Source organism: Trifolium pratense, linkage group LG6, assembly GCF_020283565.1.
Source record: "Trifolium pratense cultivar HEN17-A07 linkage group LG6, ARS_RC_1.1, whole genome shotgun sequence".
In the NCBI taxonomy this organism is placed as follows: domain Eukaryota; kingdom Viridiplantae; phylum Streptophyta; class Magnoliopsida; order Fabales; family Fabaceae; genus Trifolium; species Trifolium pratense.
In genome coordinates this window covers 18401577-18420331 of record NC_060064.1, presented here as the reverse complement: position 1 = coordinate 18420331, position 18755 = coordinate 18401577, and the positions used below count along the sequence as shown (strand labels likewise).

At 33.0% G+C, this 18755-nt stretch overlaps 3 protein-coding genes across 4 annotated transcripts in view; all 3 read right to left on the bottom strand.

Moving 5' to 3' along the window:
• The window catches only part of LOC123889260 (cytochrome P450 76T24-like), a 70312-nt gene that overhangs the window by 11250 nt on the left and 40307 nt on the right, over positions 1 to 18755 (bottom strand). The window lies entirely within an intron of this gene.
• On the bottom strand, positions 1921 to 4964 carry LOC123889264 (glutamic acid-rich protein-like). The gene is made up of 5 exons (XM_045938528.1): positions 4730 to 4964; positions 4593 to 4645; positions 3619 to 3791; positions 2447 to 2573; positions 1921 to 2363 (listed from the first exon to the last, which is right to left on the bottom strand). Exons 1-5 carry the CDS (start codon positions 4878 to 4880, stop codon positions 2229 to 2231), a joined length of 639 nt encoding a protein of 212 aa, XP_045794484.1. The 5' UTR covers positions 4881 to 4964; the 3' UTR covers positions 1921 to 2228.
• LOC123889257 (BEACH domain-containing protein C2-like) overlaps positions 6540 to 18755 on the bottom strand; it is a 32943-nt gene continuing 20727 nt past the window's right edge. The window contains exons 16-32 of one of the 2 annotated variants that reach the window (XM_045938516.1): positions 18211 to 18669; positions 17151 to 17302; positions 16668 to 16737; positions 16142 to 16225; positions 15933 to 15989; positions 15773 to 15841; positions 15565 to 15651; positions 15351 to 15467; positions 13698 to 13847; positions 13428 to 13512; positions 13218 to 13338; positions 12682 to 12778; positions 11287 to 11400; positions 10049 to 10415; positions 8183 to 8949; positions 7774 to 7896; positions 6540 to 7072 (exon numbers count right to left, since the gene is read on the bottom strand). In XM_045938516.1, the coding sequence (XP_045794472.1) occupies positions 6995 to 7072; positions 7774 to 7896; positions 8183 to 8949; positions 10049 to 10415; positions 11287 to 11400; positions 12682 to 12778; positions 13218 to 13338; positions 13428 to 13512; positions 13698 to 13847; positions 15351 to 15467; positions 15565 to 15651; positions 15773 to 15841; positions 15933 to 15989; positions 16142 to 16225; positions 16668 to 16737; positions 17151 to 17302; positions 18211 to 18669 (2997 nt within the window). In that variant the 3' untranslated portion in view covers positions 6540 to 6994. Of the gene's footprint in view, positions 7073 to 7773; positions 7897 to 8182; positions 8950 to 10048; positions 10416 to 11286; positions 11406 to 12681; positions 12779 to 13217; positions 13339 to 13427; positions 13513 to 13697; positions 13848 to 15350; positions 15468 to 15564; positions 15652 to 15772; positions 15842 to 15932; positions 15990 to 16141; positions 16226 to 16667; positions 16738 to 17150; positions 17303 to 18210; positions 18670 to 18755 lie in introns of those variants that run through there. The other variant, XM_045938517.1, reaches the window with a different exon arrangement.

Here is an 18755-nt window from a genome sequence, read left to right as displayed (position 1 = left end):
AGCCTAAGTCGTTGGCAAAACTACCGGAAAAAAAAAATTCTTAGGTCTCATTTTAATATTTGCTTTAGGCCTTAAATTATCTGCATGGGGATGGCTTTTGCTTGCTTTCTTTCTTTTACCATTGAGGGAATTAAGTAGGAAGGCAATGGAAAGAAATACAAGCCAACTAATACATGCTTAATCAAGCCACTATAGTTTTGATCTAATGATGAGAGATTTAAATAGTATGCATAAGGTCTTGAGTTCGATCCTCAAGTCATTGTCAATAGTGTAAACCTAAAAAGATACATGCTTAATCAAACTTAACTAGACAATTCAGAATCGCTAACTGCATGCATATCATTGACTACGTCTGCTTTGCATATCCAATATATCACGAGTTCTGGTGTAGACTTCGCCAACCATTTATAGCCATACCATTTATCGTGATTATTACTGTGATGACTATGGTTGCATTCAAACACTACCTTGCTTCTATATGTGAAGTTATGTACTTCGTGGGGTAACTTCATTTTTGCCCTTATGTATATTTTCATTGAACCAGTGACATCACATGGTTCGCTTTCTTGTCCCCATACGATTCATATGCAGTGATGGTGGGTGGACCGTGACATTTCATGTCCCGTGGTTTCTCATCCACCCATTTGGTTAAGCACTTAAGAAGCTGCATACAGAGTATTTAATATGATTAATTGATCTTTTTGACTAAGTGATTAATTGACCTTATCCCTTATCTTTTACTTCCTCCAGTAATTTTTTATTAACAACAATTGAATCAACAAAAGTTAATACAGTATATACATTAATTTTTATTTTAACTTATTTGTCTCTTGTAAATAAAAGAGATACTACTATGTAAATTATCTTGAACAAATGCTTATTCAACAAAGTTAGGCATGATCTTTTAATCACTCCTCAAAACATCAATTTCAAAAGAATAATGTAGTCTCTCTATACAAGACAAAAACGTATTTCATATTTATAATAAACAGCCAAAATGCAATTGACATGGTGGACCACTTATTCCATCCATTTAAAAGATGGCTAAGTAAAATGGTCTCTTAAAGACATTTTTTGTTTTAGATTGGTCCCTTAAAGAAAAAAATGTTTGAATAGGTCCCTTAAAAACATCTCCGTTAATCAGTTTGGTCCCTAAAAAAAGGTCCGAATAGGACTAAACTGATTAACTGATATGTCTTTAAGGGACCTATTCAGACCTTTTTTTCTTTAAGGGACCAATCTGAAACCAAAAATCTCTTCAAGGGCTTAAAAGATTGGTACATAACTAATTAATCGTTATATATGACAACGACAATTTAGGGGAAAATAAATCCTGGAGAAATAAGAAAAAGAACATGGCTTTCTTTATATCCCCACCTAGTTGTCTACTCTCGTATTCTTTTAAAGGAAATGCTTATTTAAGTATATTAATAAGAAACTTTCATCTTGAAAATGTAAAAGTATAATATAATGTTGAAAAATCATATAATGTTATCCTCCATCAACTACACCCAACTTTTCAGAGGCTAAGGGACATGGCAAAAAGTATCTACACTTATTAGTCAAGCCAAACAGAGGCTAGGGTATCTACACTTATTAGTCAAGCCAATTCATCAAACTAAAAAGTTTAATCAATTAAGTTTTCAACTATAAACTAAGTTTATAACCTACTTTTGTCAAACAATAGAGCTTAAATCTAACAAAAGTGAATAGCAGCAGAATAGAGCATAACTGAGGTGAATTATGGAGGACCATTAGGACCCAATCCTCTGAATTCAATCAATTCACCATGTGGATATTATGAATGCACTTTCTTATTTAAGTTTTAGTAGTCAATTTAATTTGACATATCATATTTTTTACTTCAGATTTCTTGAGTCTATTTCCAAATACAATTTAAAAAGCAGACCAAGGAAAACATAGGTTAATGAATATTTTAGAACCACAAAAATACAAATAGCAATTTAATTGAGTCAATATTTTTCTCTATATTTTAGCACAAGTTAGACATCCTAGTAGCTCAGCTATTGGCTTTAAATGGATAATACTTCGTATAAGAACCTTTAGGTTGCTTCTGAATGAAGAAAAATCCACCTCCGAGGGGGAAAATATGAAACAACCGATTTGAACTCCTCATATTTGTTCCTGCAATGCATCTACTGACTATGCAAGTTTCACAAGACTTACTCAGGTAAGCAGAGGATCCTTAAGAACATGCTGCAAATGACTTAAGGGTCCTCTGTAGTCACCGGAGGTGGGCGGTGATTTCCTGGCCTTGATGTCCATCCTTTGCGACTCCTATAATTCTCTATAGCTCGGAGCCTAAGTCTCTCATGAGAAGCATCCTGTGAAATCTTGAATGCCTGGTAAACAAGCAAAACATTTTCAATACAATAATAAGTATAGCATGATCCATTTGGTTAAGTTGAGAATTTCAAGTACTTACTTTTGGAATGTAAGATAACTTTGGTGGGGCTTGTACAATATCTCCAAATTTTATTTTTTCTTGTCCGGGGAAGTCCAAAATTTCATCTTCTTCGACCTTCTTGTGTTTTTTCTTTTTCGCTTCATACCTGAAGAATTTACCATTATTAAGATTAAAATAAATAGGGTTATGTTAACTTGTGCCCTAAGGGCACATGTTAAGCTACCTAAAAATAGAAATAAAGCATTTAATGATAGAAAACATTTAATGTTTAGAGAATTGAATACACCACAAGTTCAATAAATTTTTTCCACATTTGTCTTCTTAACATGTGCCCTTAAGGGCACAAGTTAACATTCTCCAAATAAATAAGCTAATGTTATTCATTCAGTAAAGAATTTTGACAAGTTCAACTTCAAATTCCATATATGGCACGGCATAACAAAGGTAACAAAAAAGTATGGCCAAGTCTATGGTGCACAAGTGAGACAAGTCTTTCACCATGTAAAAGTTTGTTTTCACCATTAGATCAATAAGTCTCACCATTTTTGAGCAAATGAGATGTGATGTGACATTTTGATCCAATGGTGAGACATATTGATCCAATGGTAGTGCACGGTGAAAGACTTGTCTCACTTGTGCATGTTTGACAAAGCCAAAAAGTATTTATATAATTTATGCATATTGGAGTATGCAACAAGAATCAAAGCATTTTTTTCACTAAGTAGCAAATTTGTAAATGTTCATAAACAATAAGTAACAAACATGGGTGTAATATCGACTTCGGCTGACTTTGAATACCCTCCAGACCAGTCATCTGGAGTAAAGCAGAGTAAATATTCAACATTAATATCTTCAAACTAAAAGGTTATTTGTTCCAGCCTTGCAATCAAATTCTAACTGTACCAGAAGGTCATAATGCTTAATTTGAACTCCAAATTATGACAAACTGGCTAGGATCATTGAAAAACAAAGGATGCAAGTATGCAACTTAAGGTTGCAATATCTCAAAAAAAAAAAAATACAAGTTTAGAATGCATCATTGGCAATTTGAAGGAAATGCACACTAAAAAAATAACTGACCGGAAAAAAAATTAAACTGGTAATCCGAAATCACATCGGAAGTACCAAGTCCATCCCTCTAAAGTCTAAACTCGTTAAATAGACAAATAAATAGGTTCTAATTGACTTACTTCTTTTTACGCTCCTTTTTTTTTAGCTGGGAGTTTGTTTTATCCTCTTCCATTGCAAACCTGAGATCTTTAACCTCTTTCCTCTTCCTTTTTTTCTTATTCTTATTATCGTCGTTTGCATTAAGCTGTTCATCCCTACATTCAGGTGCCTTCAATGGTTCACTAGTATCCTCCTGTTTCACATAAGCAATTCCCAACATTACCTCTGTCATTTAAAGTTGTTCTGCCCAAATTCAATACAATACATATCACTAGAAATAAAAATTAATAATATATCAACATATAAGTCAAATTTTTAAAATTTTTACACACCATCGTATGAATACTCTTGTTAAAAGGTTGCAATTTTTATTTTTATCAAATGCATTGAGAAAATTATTTATAGCTTAATTTGAAACTAGAGCCAAGAGTTAACATAAACTAGGAGTACATTTAAATAAAAAACCAATATATGTGCTAAACCAAGAGAGTACAAACACTAATTATGCAAAGCACAACAAACCCCATAAGAAAACTTCACGTGCCATGCTAATCCAACACAATAATCATCTACTTATTCATCATTACATCCTATGAAGCACAAACACTCCTCAAATTAAGTGTTCCCAGTGTCAGACATGTCGGAGTACCACACATATGATTCCAATGAATTATCTTATCAAATTATTACCGGTGGTGTCGTGTCTGATGTCTATATTTCATAGATTACATCAAAGAAGCCAGTTCATCATATTCTCACACTAACATATCTATAAGATACCATTAAGCAACATTATCAATCAGATAGCAGAAACAAACACAATCTTCCAACAACCACAATTCAATCAACTACTGTCTTATTTATCATTCACTCGCTACTATTCACTAAACTTCACAAACAAGCAAATTTCTTTATATTTTTTAATAGAAAAAAAAAACACTAGTAATGAATTTTAAAACGAAATATATAAGAAAACAAAAATTGTAAAGCTTACATTTTGAGCATGTCCTTGATCTAATTTCTTGTCTTTCGATAAGACAGGAGAATCTGAAAATAATGGGAATGAAATGAGAAAGAGAAAAGTAGAAAGTGAAAGAGAGGAAGTGAAAGGGAAAGAGAAAGAGAAAGAACCATTTTGGTGTTTAGTGAAAGAGATGATTTGGCGAAGTTTGAAGGGCAAAGCATCGAGTTGAGAAGATTTAGGCGGTGGAGGAAGGGCGGTGGAGCCACCATGAGCAGCCCTGTAGTTCTTCTCTCTCCTTTTCCTTCCCTTGCCGGCCATTCTCTCTCTATCTCTCTCTTCTGCTAAACCCTAATACTAGTAGTTCATTGGGTTCTAGCAATTTTTCTTTAACGATGTCGTTTCGGGAGTTTTGAAATGTCTCGTATTTTTATTGTCAAATCAAAATACTAAAAGTTTTTAATTTAATAAAAGTTTTTAAATTGACTCATTCATAAATAAAATTAGGGGTATTATAAAAATAAATAAAAAATAGGGGTAAGAAAATACCAAAAACAAATAGAGGTAAGAAACCAAAACACTTTTTGAAAAAATACTTATAAATAAATAAACTTTCCAACTTTATTTTTTTTAAAAGAATTGTGGAAAGGGAAAAAAAATTGAAACGACCAAAGTTAATAATTATTTCATTCATTCCTTTTTAAGTGTATTTTTTACCACGTCTTCAAAAAAAAAAAGTGTATTTTTTACCACCGTACATATGTCAATACATAATTTTGATCATTAATATCTTCAATTATCTATTATAATAATAAAAATATATATTATAAAAAATTATGTAATATTTTATATGTTAAAAATATTCGTCGAGATAAATTGAACAATATTTTATTTGTTAAACATTTAATTTTATATATTAATAAAAATTTATGGTCAAAATAGATTATATGTCTTACATCGAGATATCTTAACACACACCCTCGCACACAGTGCTATTAGACTTGGAGCGCAGATATAAATGATGGATGACTTGATCAAAAACCTGTTAGCAGGTAGCCCAACAAATCATAGAGAGACTCTGATACCATCTTATAAACATATATCCAGATCATCTCGTAATCGATGTGAGATTTTTTAATCAATAATTTTGATGTCATCAACAGTGCAGACTGGGAGACATAAGTATTTCAAACACTTCAATTTTGTCGTATTTGTAAAGTTTGTCACATTTATAAACAGTTCGTCACATTTATAAACATTTTGTCATGGTATACTATTAACTTGTCACATTTATAAACATTTTGTCATTTATGTTATTAAGGTGCTGTGAGTTTACTTGCAAATTCATCCTTTTTAGATTTTAGAAATTTTGAATTTATATTATTCAATATATTATATCAATTTGAATGAATAATGAATGAATGTCTTTTTAGTAGAAAAAACAACATTCAAAATCTCAATTAATTATGTTCTTAATGTATGACACCTTGTTAATAATTTGATTTGTATCAAAATATCCATTCTCAATAAAATAGCTAACGTTCACATAGTATTATAGTAATAATTTTTGACAGATGCTAACAAATGCCCCAGAGGGGTTGGATAAGAAACTATTTTATGTAAACTTCACAAACTTAGTTTCACATAGGTTCCCTTCACCAAAATAATCTCATTTAAAAGATGTCGGACACTAAATGTATGTACCTCTTCTAACCAGATTTGAACTTTGTTTCGTCACAAATAAAAACTTTTTTTGGGTGCAAAGATTATCACAAATAATAACTTAAATCACAAAGATTATCAACAAAGTCGAACTAAACAGTTTAGAATCAACATAATTTGATATTACTATCCGAGTCTATCCCCATTACCAATATCAATATATCTATGTGTCTGTCAAAAAAAATGTCAATGTGTATTCATGAATCGGTTTTAGTTACAGAAATAAGAATATATAAAACAACCTGTCAAAAAATAAAATGAACAATAAAACAATTCTTTTTACAGAAAACAACGATATAACAACTTATTCATTCATTACACACTGACCCAATAATCAACACTCAAACCTCAGCTAAATCTAATCAATCTAAACGTCTGAACATCAGCAGCATTACAAGAAAGAGTAGCTACTATATTTTCATTCTCAAATAAAATAAAAATTGGGGACAAAAATGGTTCAAACCTCAGTAGAGGGACTCAGAAGCTTGTCCAATATCAACACTATTACACAACTGGAGGAGCAAGGAACCCTCCACTAATTCTATGAACCTAACACTGGTTGGTGGTAACAATAGGAAGTGTCACATGACATCTCTGAACCATACATAAGGACATAACCAAAATGCTTACAAAAGAGTGTCACAACCTCAATCTACTTTCCTAATTGATATATGTATAGATGATCTGTAATTCACATATGTATAACCTAAAAGCTATGATTTTATAAGAGGCTGAAGCCCATTACCTTCCCAGCCAAGCTTGAGCATTTGATCTACCACTTTCAAGCTTAACTGCGAGAAAAATGTGGTAGTATTAAATTATTAATAATCATGGAAAAGAGAAGGAATTAAGACATCATATGTTTAATCCGTAGTCCACAGATTAGAGGTACATAATTTTAGTTTAAATACATTTGAAACTGAAATATGTTGTCTGTATTATGGTGATGGGAATGTACAAATATATATACACACACACGAGTCTCCTAATCAAACCCTGATTATCAACCTAAAAAGGAAAACCAAATAAATAAAATCAAGATATAAAAACACAATATCCTAACCGATACTAATAATAATTATAATATCTCAACACATTTCATGCACAATTTACAACTCATCAAGGAGAGTGACCTATTGTTAAAAACTAAAATATCAAAATGAAATATGATATTAATTAATTTAACGAAGAGCAGTGGAGGTTCCAGACCAGTTAAGTCACACCACTCTTAATATTACAATGCAGAATACATAAATTTCTTTGCTGGTCTCAGTGATACATAGAAATATCAAAATCTGCCAGACAGCATAGATAACTTTTTGACAACAAATAACGTGCAACTTTATTTACTCACTTTAAGAAACAGGATTGCAACGGAAATACAGGGGGTCGTAGTCTGGAGTAGTATTTCAGTTTCACAAAGACACTGACAAGAAAGATTTTAACTTATGGATATTTCACAAAGACACTTAAAAAGAAAAATTTAACTTACAGATGGATCAGTGAAGATTATCAATTGTTTATCCGAAGTTGAAACCAAAAGATTTGTGTTATCCTGGTTTAGAGTCAGAGCTGTGATATCCTGCCCTTCTCCCAGTCTTAATACATGAAATACCTACAAAAATTAAAATGGAAGAATGATTAGTATTGAAGAACAGTTTGCTAAAGATGATATTACAAGGTAATAGTGACTAAATATTGACTAATGTGGCATGAGAAAATCGCTTTGTTTCATTAGAATTCAATTATTATATTTGAAAGTTTAAATCGCCTTGCTGACTGTTGGTTTTTCCTGATATAATGCTTTCTCATGGCGTATAAACATGAGGAATATAATCTAGCAATTTGATCCGAGATTAATGTAAAATGGTAATTTTATCTTTGAAATCTTAACCATGTACCTCCAGAGTGTGCATATCCAGGAAGCAAATGGATGGTGATGGAAGATCTGTTCTGTTGTTTTCATCAGTTTCTTCTGATTCAGAATCAAAATCAACACCTGACTTATTCAACTGTGAATTTAAACTGTTATTATAGGCTCTACCATTTTCTAGAGAATTAACTCCGATCAAAGCACTTGTCCCATCAATAGAAATTTGCATACAGCTAATACTGCAAAAGAAGGAAAATTGTGCTCTTGCAATCGGAGTACCATTGAGAGTAAAGGTACTAAGAGTATGTTGTGATTCATTCCAAGTCATCACAACCCCTTCAGATGAAACACAGACAATATGGGCCTCCACACCATCCAATCTTCTAATCAAACGTCCTCTTCTAATGGAGTGCAAGAGGACATCTGATGAATGAGAGCAAGAAACAACTATTCCGATATTTGAGTTAACGCAACAACTGATTATTTCACTGCGGTGCCCCCGAAGCACCTGCATAGGACCCTCAATTCGACGTCTCCGATTCTTTTCAATCAAGTGTGATAAACTATTACTGGTTGGAGAATTTGTGCCTGTCCCAGTGGAATGTTCCGATACGACATTTGAAACCCTATGTATTCTCCAGAGTAATACTGTCGTATCTCGGGATCCTGTTACTAGGTAGTTACTATCAGGTGACAGACCAAGGCAAGATACAGGAGCATAATGTCCATAAGCTGTTTCTAAAGTCTTAGCTCCATCTGATGATATTAGTCTAATGCTATTATCAGCATGCCCGCCTAATCAATCAGAAGCAAATATTTGAAATTAGATGTCAAATACACAGCTCAGAAAGCAAATACTACAAAGATGAAGTGCAAATTTGAAATTTCTAAAAAAGCATGCAACAGAGGATACACAATCAGAGGAAAAAAGGCAATCAATTTTGAAACATTACACTAACGGCCAAGATTTATAGAAATTTAAAAAAACAAATTATTCTGATTGTGAATCATTTTTTCTGATTTACTAATGCTTCTATACTTGTAAATTTTCAATATATGGGTAAATAAGCCAACTTGGACTCATTTGGAGCAAAAAAAATCAGCACAAGTTTTGTAACATTTAGCTTTAGGAGCTTCTCATTCCTATAGAACTGCTTTTCTCTGTGCCTATAGATTATAATGATTTTAGATATTAAATATGACCATGTCTATGATTTCCGCACTGAAAGAAATTTTCATTAAATAATGATTGAGCAGATGTCCAAAAACAAAATGCCTTCTGCAACTTAGAAATTAGGGTCAAATGTTTAAATACATAGATAATTGAAGTGATTGCTCTGTTTTGTTTTCAGTTGTTTCTGTTATGGTATTTAAATACATAAATTTAGAAGGGTCGAAGGACAATGATTTTTCTATCTAATTGATGTATCCTCCTTATTCTAGTCCTTGCATCTTGTAATTATCAATTTTCCTTTTTCATGTCTATTGAACAAAAATGTTGCATGTGCCTAAATGCTCTGTGATATCTAGATTTCTGTCTGTTTCTTCCTAACAAAAACTAGAGCAATAGCAATTGCTACATATGTAAATGTTACAACATAAGCATCTAGATAGTCCCATGCTTATGGTTCACGTCTAGGAGAGACCCACATAATTGATTGTTAAGATGTCTCACATCGGTTGCGAGATGACCTGAATATTTTTTATAAGTGAGGGCAATCCTCACCTTACAAGCCAGTTTTGTAGAGTTGAGTTAGGCCCAACTCCCAATTCTAAGATTGATAATTAATTATCAATGTTGCAAGGCAAGAGTATAAATCAATCACAAGAACTCTTTTCATAAAATAAATACAAAGGCAGCATATGCAAATAATCTCAGTTCTTATAGATTTACCAGTAATAATTTCTTTGTCACATGTTATAGAAACAATAGCTTGGCTTCTAATTCCAGAGACAGAAAATGCTACAGCTTGTGGGAATCGCCACTCATCACCAGATGCGGCCGCTGCTTTGAACATGCGCATAAGTGTACCGCTAGCGGAGCCTGCTGTAACCTTTCTATGTTGGAAAAGAAAAGGAGTTCCATGGCCATCAGGTGTATTGGGTTGCCACTTGTGTTGTGCAACACGCACTGCTGGTGCATTCAAATCAACAACCACAACCGCATCTGAAGATGCATGAATGGCAGCCGCAGGAAGATTGCAACGTTCAGGGGATGGAACAACATAGGGCTTGACTTCATTTGGGTTGCGGAATATTGTCTGATATGAAAAGAAATATATATATCAAGAATGAAGCAAATATGAAACAACTGAAGGTCATCTCATTGGAAGTTCATATTGTATTGACATGTATTTTAACATTGAATATGGCCACACTTTCATGAACAATAATATTCACAACATTTCAAAGATTAATAGTAACAAAGAGTATTTATATTGTTTTACAAAAAAAAAAATTCATTTAGATCTCATGTCTCAGCACCTTCAGAATTTAAACATATTCCTCAAAACGATTACGGAGTAGGTTTTGTGAATAAACTTCATTTTGATTAGGAATTGAGATATTACATCTATATTTGATTTTGTGGAAGAGATGTGAATGAAACAGTTCAAACAGATTGGTAAAGTAGTGATAAACAAGCTGCACAGCACATTGCGTCAAATCCAATCTTCCATGAAAGAGCCAAGAATGTAAAAATTGATTGACACTTTAACCGGAAAAAAGTTCCAAGGGAATTGCTATTAAATTTTGTCACCCCTAGTGATATATTCTCACTAGGTCTCTTTGAAGTCCTCATATTCAAATTATTTGTAACAAGCTTAGTGCACGTGATTTATAAGCATCAACTTGAAGCGAAGTTTAGGGAAGTATTCCCTATTTTATTTGAGTAGATGTCAAATAATTAGTTTCTTTAGTTTGCATATATTGCGAATTTACAGATTAGGCAGATGTTTTTGATATATAAGTTTCAGCGGTCACATAAAGCCAAGTAAAACAGAAGGATAAGAAACAAAAAGACCAGGGAAGAGGGAGAGCACACTCAAGCTACATGCATGCTCAGTAAAGAACTCAAGAGTCAAGATGCAATTTATCAAATAAAGCTTTCAAACAAAAAGAATAAACAGGTACCTGCAAATGCAGAACTTCTGCTAACGGCATTTTCTTCAAGTGGGGAACAGTTAAAAGTTGGGATGGTGTTTGTCCAAAGTATGCAATTTGATCTTGTGTGGCACGCTGTTGAACCTTTACTTATCATGTACAAAAGAAAATAGTAAGTTACATAAACATGGAAAAGAATTCAATAAAGGAGGTTCCTTGCAAATGTTTTCCAAAATCCAATTTTAAGATAAATCTCTGATGCATAAAGAGTCTGCATATTTTTTCCATAAAATTATCGTCATTTGTTAATGGCATATATCAGAGATGTAATTTAAAACCATTCATGTATGTTCATCTAATTGTTTATATTTTGAGATAGTTGGTTAATGACATGGTATTCGATCCCATATGACCCCAGTCTAGAGTTTAGTCAATGCTTCCTCCATTCTTTTGATAAAAAGTTGAATTTCCACAAGGTAGGCCAGCTATGCATTGGGAACGTTTCATGCCATAAGGGCTCTTGCATGAGGGGTTGACTAAGAGATGTAATATAAATTCATCTTTGTCTTCCTTCACCAAACAGTTTAAGCTTTTGGGTTAGTTGTTCATGACGATATCAAAACTTTATATAATAATTAAATACTAAATAACAAAAATTGTGTACTTCAGAAAGAAAAAGAAAAATCATGCAGTTCCAGTCACATCTACCAGCAATAACAAAAATTTCAAATAGATTTTAATCTAACCCCACTCTACTTTGAAAGAAAGTTTGCCAAGAGAAAAATTGACACCTCAAATTTCTTAAATTCACTATTGAAAGAAGGAAAATAATATCGAATTAATTAGCTTTGGTCCATAAGAAAATAGGAGCAAAGGTGGACACAAGAGCTCAATGTAACTTTTGTCTTGTCTATAATGGGAAGATCATAATTATTGGTTTAAGTCAAAACGGGTCGTGCTCCAAACACAAACCCTATTATTCAGTTTTGACAAATGTCAGTAAAGTGTTTTAGATATTATTTGATTCATGAGAGGACATATTCAATAAAGTGTTATTTGATCCCATATGAATGACCCCACTTAATGAGAAAAGGCTTTGGCGGTGGTTGTTGTTGTAATGCAGGTAAGTGGTGTAATAATATACTAAAAGATTTTGCCTCTTAATTTTTCACCAACTTTATCTACAACAAGTAATTTTCTGAACATGGATTGCTTTCCATTATTGAAGGTTCATAGTAGGATACATACATAACATATGATTTAGTATAACTATCATGCGCTTCAAACACTTTCAGTTTCAGTGACGGGAATCATAAAGCTCAACTAAGAAGCAATGTGCCACTTTTTCAATGAACTTTCAGAGGGATCGGATTTTACTTAAAACAAATAATTGATTGACAATATTGTTAAGAAAAGGAGACATACTGGGTCAGAGATTTTATCAATATCCACTGTCCCTTCATATGTAATATAAAAGAAAACATTATTTGCTGCAACAGCTTCTTTGCCCCGTTGTTTATACCTGCATGGTCCAACTAATTAATGTAACAAGATGTACAATATAAAGGAACTATCATAAAATATATCTATTCTATACTATATAAAGAGAATACATGAGTTTTGGTGTAGACTTTTCATAATATCAACAATACCCGTGATTTTTTTTAGTAGCAACCAAAATCTTTTATTAACAAACTCACCATAACATAAGGCACATCTCTCTTTTTTTAGCAGCAAAAATCTTTTATTAACAAACTCACCATAACAAAAGGCATATATAATTTTTTGGACATAAGTTAGACACAGCCCGCTAGTATTTCATAAAAATAGTTATAAAAATATTGGTGTGGCAAACTTAGGAAAAAGGGAAAAACAATTAAGTGACAAGAGGAAGCGGTCCAGAGGGGGGCAAACATCAACACCCTAAAAACAGGGGTGAAACTGAATAATTAGAAACCTACCCAAATATAAGGTCAATCCACTCATGTAAATGAGAAGATACGTATTCACTCTCCAGAGCCTTCCGATGCTTATGAATAAAATCAATTGGATTTTCAGCCCAAACAGGAAGTTTTACAGTATCTGGTATGGCAGAAGTAAGCAAGTAATCATGATATGCATTGGAGTATACAATGAAGTCAAACTACTGCAGAAAATAATAATAAATATACCAAGCTTTCCTCCCAATTGTGTTGTGCCAAAATCAATTGAATTTTCATTTGTGAGGACTTCAGGTTGGTAAAATAGCTCAGGAACCTAAAAAAGTATAAATAAAGAAACTTCTTATGATATAAGTTAAATAAAACCATTATAAGAATTTAATAATAATAATAATAATAATAATAATAATAATAAAAGTATTAAATCTTGTATACAATATTAAAAAGCTAGCAAAGGCATATCAACCAGTCATTTTATTGTAAAGGAGTGAATATACATACCAGTTCCTTCACATCACTCATGTCCTCGAGAACTCCATTCCAAGTACTAGAAATATCAGAAAACATCCGATCAGCATGGTCAAATTTTCCACCTTGCAGTTGGATAGCAAGTGTAGTGAATGGTTCAACCCTAACAAGATAATACAAAACCTATAAAAGAAGATAATAAACACTAGTTATTGCAGAATCAGCAACTAAAAAATCATCAAAGACAACAGCATAACATTACTGGACAATTACTTTTGCTGTTCTGAAAAGAAAAAAATAAGAAGTAAAAATCAGGCATCAGAAGTCATTGTGGTCCAATACACACAAAAAGGGAGGCTTGAATGCAATACAAAAAAGAAACTAAACAAACAACAAAATAAAAAGAAAGCATAAGTTTAAAGATGGTATTCTTTCAGATGTTAAGTTTTCGTTTTGGGCCTGATAAATTCCATAAACCTCACTAGATCTAATTTTTTATGGTATTTGCTTAAGTTGTTAACTGTTGTTCCACTTTTGTGTAAGTAATTGGATTTAAGTTGCTTTAATGTTTCCATTCCTATTGAACCATTATTAGCAAGTATATTTCTATACAGGATCAGATCTTGCGTTTCGGCTTACTCTTACCCCAAAAACTAGCTCATGGGATGAGGGTTGTAGATATTAAATGAGGAAAGACAGAATGCAACAGACCAAATCATCTAAGAAAATTCTTAGGCGGTCCCGTTTTTCCACCGCCTCTTTGATTTTCGGTTTGAACCTAACTCAACCCAAAAAGCTAGCTCATGGGATGCCGATTGTCTCCACTTATAACAATTGGTCATGCCCAATTCATTGTCCACATAAGACTCTTAACAAGGATTAATGAATAAAAATGCATTTTAATAAGGACTGTTTCATGGCTATAATTCAGCAAAATGGTTTCAATTTGGTTGCATGATGCAATCAACCCAAGATGTGTGAGGCCTGAGAAACCATAAATCAGTTTCTATTAAGATTCTTCTGAATCCAGTTATTTATGAAATTACAGTCGACCCTACAATATTGAGCAAACAATTAAAACCTCAGTGGAATCTTGTTTGAATCTAGCACAGTAACCAAACCTTAAAATAAAATGCAGCCTCCACTTCCAATTAACTGTCTGTGTTATTCCTTTGCAACCTAAACTAAAACTCAGAACCACATATTTTCTAACATTAATTACTTATGAAACAAAACCTATACCAATTAAATTCTATGTTTGAATATGGTCAACTAAAAGGCTGTTACTATAATAGTATGGTACAGTAGTGTTTTGAAAATCATTTGCCTCAAGGGCAACATATCCCAGTTTAGGGTCAGTTCATAACTATGAAGAATTTGTCTCTGCAATTATATTAATACGTTAGAAGAAGTAAGCCAGCAGCAGCTGGACATACACTTTTCACATATATATATAAACATAAACACCGTCAAACATGAAACTTGCTCTAGTTAACAAGTTAAATATAACACCATGTGAATCAAACTATCTATACAGCATTGATGTGATGTGACAAATGAAACTCAGTAAGCAAACTATCTGCCTATGACTCAAACATCACCAAAATACCAAAGAACCTATCAGCTAGAATGCTAACAAATTATAATGATAAAAAAGTGACTCCAAATATAAAAGAAAAAACTCACCGTTCCTGCACTCGAGTAGTGTGATCCATAGTGGAATTTAGGGATGACTGGATCATCGAAACTGGCATATCTCTCTTGAAATCTTTTCAGACGATCTGGGTTCAGTGCCCCAACAGGCTGCACCATATCAAAAGATTAAATTATATACTTACATGTAAATATAAATTTAACACATTTTTATTTAATCTGATTAAAGTAATGGATTACATAACACCTTTGAAAGGTCTCGAAAAGAAGAAGGATTAGAAATATCCAAGCTCTCTGAACTGTAATCAGAAAGAATCCAAGGGAACACCGGATACTGCAAAGATTAGGTAAAAGCAATGAATAAAAATTATGAAGATAGGATTAAGATGTTATATGAGAGAGAGAGAGAGAGAGAGAGAGAGAGAGGGGGGGGGGGGGGGGGGGCGAGAGATCACCTGAGTAATATCATTATAACTACGCCCAGCCAGTGTATTGAGTTGCATTAGATATTCGAAATTGCTAATCTGCACAAGGGAAGTACAAAACTCATATACATAAGAAATGAGCCTGCTATTATAATACAAACTATTTTTCTTCATTAATTAAGAAACTTACCTCCCATCGAGCCCAGCGCTCCATAAGTTGAGTTCTTTTCAAAAGTTGATCAGGTCTCTGCAACAAGAAAACAAAAATATAACATGGACACGCATGTAGAATTGCAGTAACATCAAAATAAGTTGTCAAACTTCATTGACATTTACTTGAATCGTAAGCCCATATGCAGAGAAGTTAACACAAATAAGCAGTCAGAGAACCTGTATTACCTGAGTAGCCAAATATATATTGTTTAAATGAGGAGGTCGTGCTTGAACAATTGCTCGATATGCATTTCTTCGCCCTTCACTACTCTGAAGAGGAATTGGAAGAGAAGTGTAAGAAAGATATTAAACCATTATTAAATCTCCACCTACCAGTTTAAGATTTTGAAAAGTAAATATGTAGCATCCAACAAACTTAGACCAAGCAGTAACAAATCATTCTTCATAATTAAATCAAATTTCAGAACAAGTTAAAATAGGGCTGTGCATTACCCAACGTCGAGACCAAAAGGCTCTGGTAAGAAGGATCATGCTAGAGAAATATAATTGTTCTTCAGCCTTTAATAATAGCTTTTTAAGGATGTGTTTAAAAAGTATTATTATAACTAAAAGTGTACAAGATTTATCAATCATCAGTGCAGCGTTCAAAATTATATCATTAATTATATCATTGAGAATGGTCCCAAAACCAAAAGGACTTTTTCTTCTTTAAAATAGAAGGAAAGAAACTAGCATATGCGAGAAATTATACCCCGAAATCAAAAAAGAAGTTTGAACGGTCCACCATAAATAGCTCCAGAGCACTTCTTCTAAGGAGGTATCTGTAAAGGAACTCACACTTATAAACCCCTGTACCGTGTATATTATTTTCAGAATTTGTACATTGCATATGAACAATAACTTTGCACAGTAATAAAAACAATAATGCAAAATAAAAACTTGATGTGATTAAGCAAAAAGGGAGGATGGAGCTTCAAGAGAGACAAGTATTTAATTCTTTCAAAACTATAGTACATAATACTATGAATGAAACTAAAACAGCTCATAGACAAATATCAACTACATCAATGGCTCAATTCACGTCCAATATATAACAAGGGGGCGGCGGTCAACCATCCACTCTCGAGATTCATATTAATCAATCGATCTCCGTGTCCATCCCGGAGTATACTACCATACACAAAATAACAACAGAATGGAATGGATAGCAATAAACTCAACAAAATGAGCTCACCTCCGGCTATATATTTGATGAAGAGATGACATTAACCAGCTACGATTCTTTTCTTGGTTCCCTGCCTCAAAACTGGAGTGCATACCATCTGTTGTAGCACTCGTCTCATTGCTATAGTTATCAACTATAAAATTTATCCTCCTACTGGTTACCTATAACAAGAGCATAGTGCTTCCTATGAGTGAAATTATCACACTTAAGAAAAGAAAACTTATGAAACAATCGGGTTTGGGAAGGGAAGGTGATACAGGGAGAATACAGAGTGCACAGAATATGATATCAAATGTATATGGTGTATTCTAATGCACTGTGAAAGAGTAAATTTGTTGGAAAGTCATCTTTTCCAGGGTTGAATTGGGATCCCTTGTGATATGGGATTCAATCCTGACATCCATGATTATTTCTTTCCTTGTTTATAGTTTTGGGTAGCTTATGTTTAGGTAATCATTGTTTATTTTTTACCTTGCATCACATCTCATTGACCTTTCTCGAGTTATTTCATGTGTTTATTTTCTGGTTGAAAAAAAAGCATCAAAACTACTTTCCAACCACTGTTTCCATTAAACCAGCCGATAGTTCGATTTATACTAAAATAAAACACGTGAAAATTAAACGAGAAAAAATTAAGTCCTAAAGATAAGATCAAATCAAGAAAAATTCAATAACATTCTCAATAATATATTATCGCCAAATATCAAAAGCTATCCTCATGGATTGTGCATCATTCTCTACCTCAAAGGTATTTTGTAGATATTATAACTGTTAGAATCTATAAGCAAAAAATCATCATACATCTTTCTCACAATAGAAACATTAAGGGCAAAATTCTTCATGCTTCATAAATTTTGCCAACTCATCCACCTCAGTAAGCTCACATAACCACATTTTGCAAAGTGTTTATGAAATGCTAAAGATATATGCCGATACAGTACAAACAAACTACCATTCACATAAGTAATACCATCGCGATAGTTTCAGTCTCAATGGATGCATTCACATTCTGAACTCGATACATCTTAGTCAAAATTATAATAATTCTAAGTTAAACCATAAAACTTACTTGGAAGGTTCCCCGTATGACCTTAAGTGGTCGGACCATTGATGTTGATAGCTCAAGAACAATTCTTTCATCAAGTTCACTAGGAACATACCCAGGTGCAATGGCTGAAGGACTCTGAACAATGTGCTCATCACTTGCACGTTGAGAACCACTGGGTTCTAAAGATTCCTGAACAGATTGCTCTGCTGATTCAGAAAGTCTAGGCTGATTGTCTCCTTTATTTTGAATATCGTCAACCCTAGCAACCAGATTCTCAGCATCCACCTGTTCTTCATCTTCATTGACAGCTTCCAATGAGATTGCTTCGGCAGATAAAATAGGAGTGCTCTGGTCATTTTTCTCTCCAACGTATTCCTCATAATCAGCCGCAGAACCTAAATGATCAGATCCTCGATAGTTCCTCTTCAAACATCTTCTCATCCTGGAAGAACTTTCCATTAAATCTAGTTTCCAAAAAACCTACAAAAATAAAAAATAATAATAAGCATGATAAAGTGAATTCAAATACTTCTTCGTTTGATTTAATTTTAGCATGAGTAAAAGCT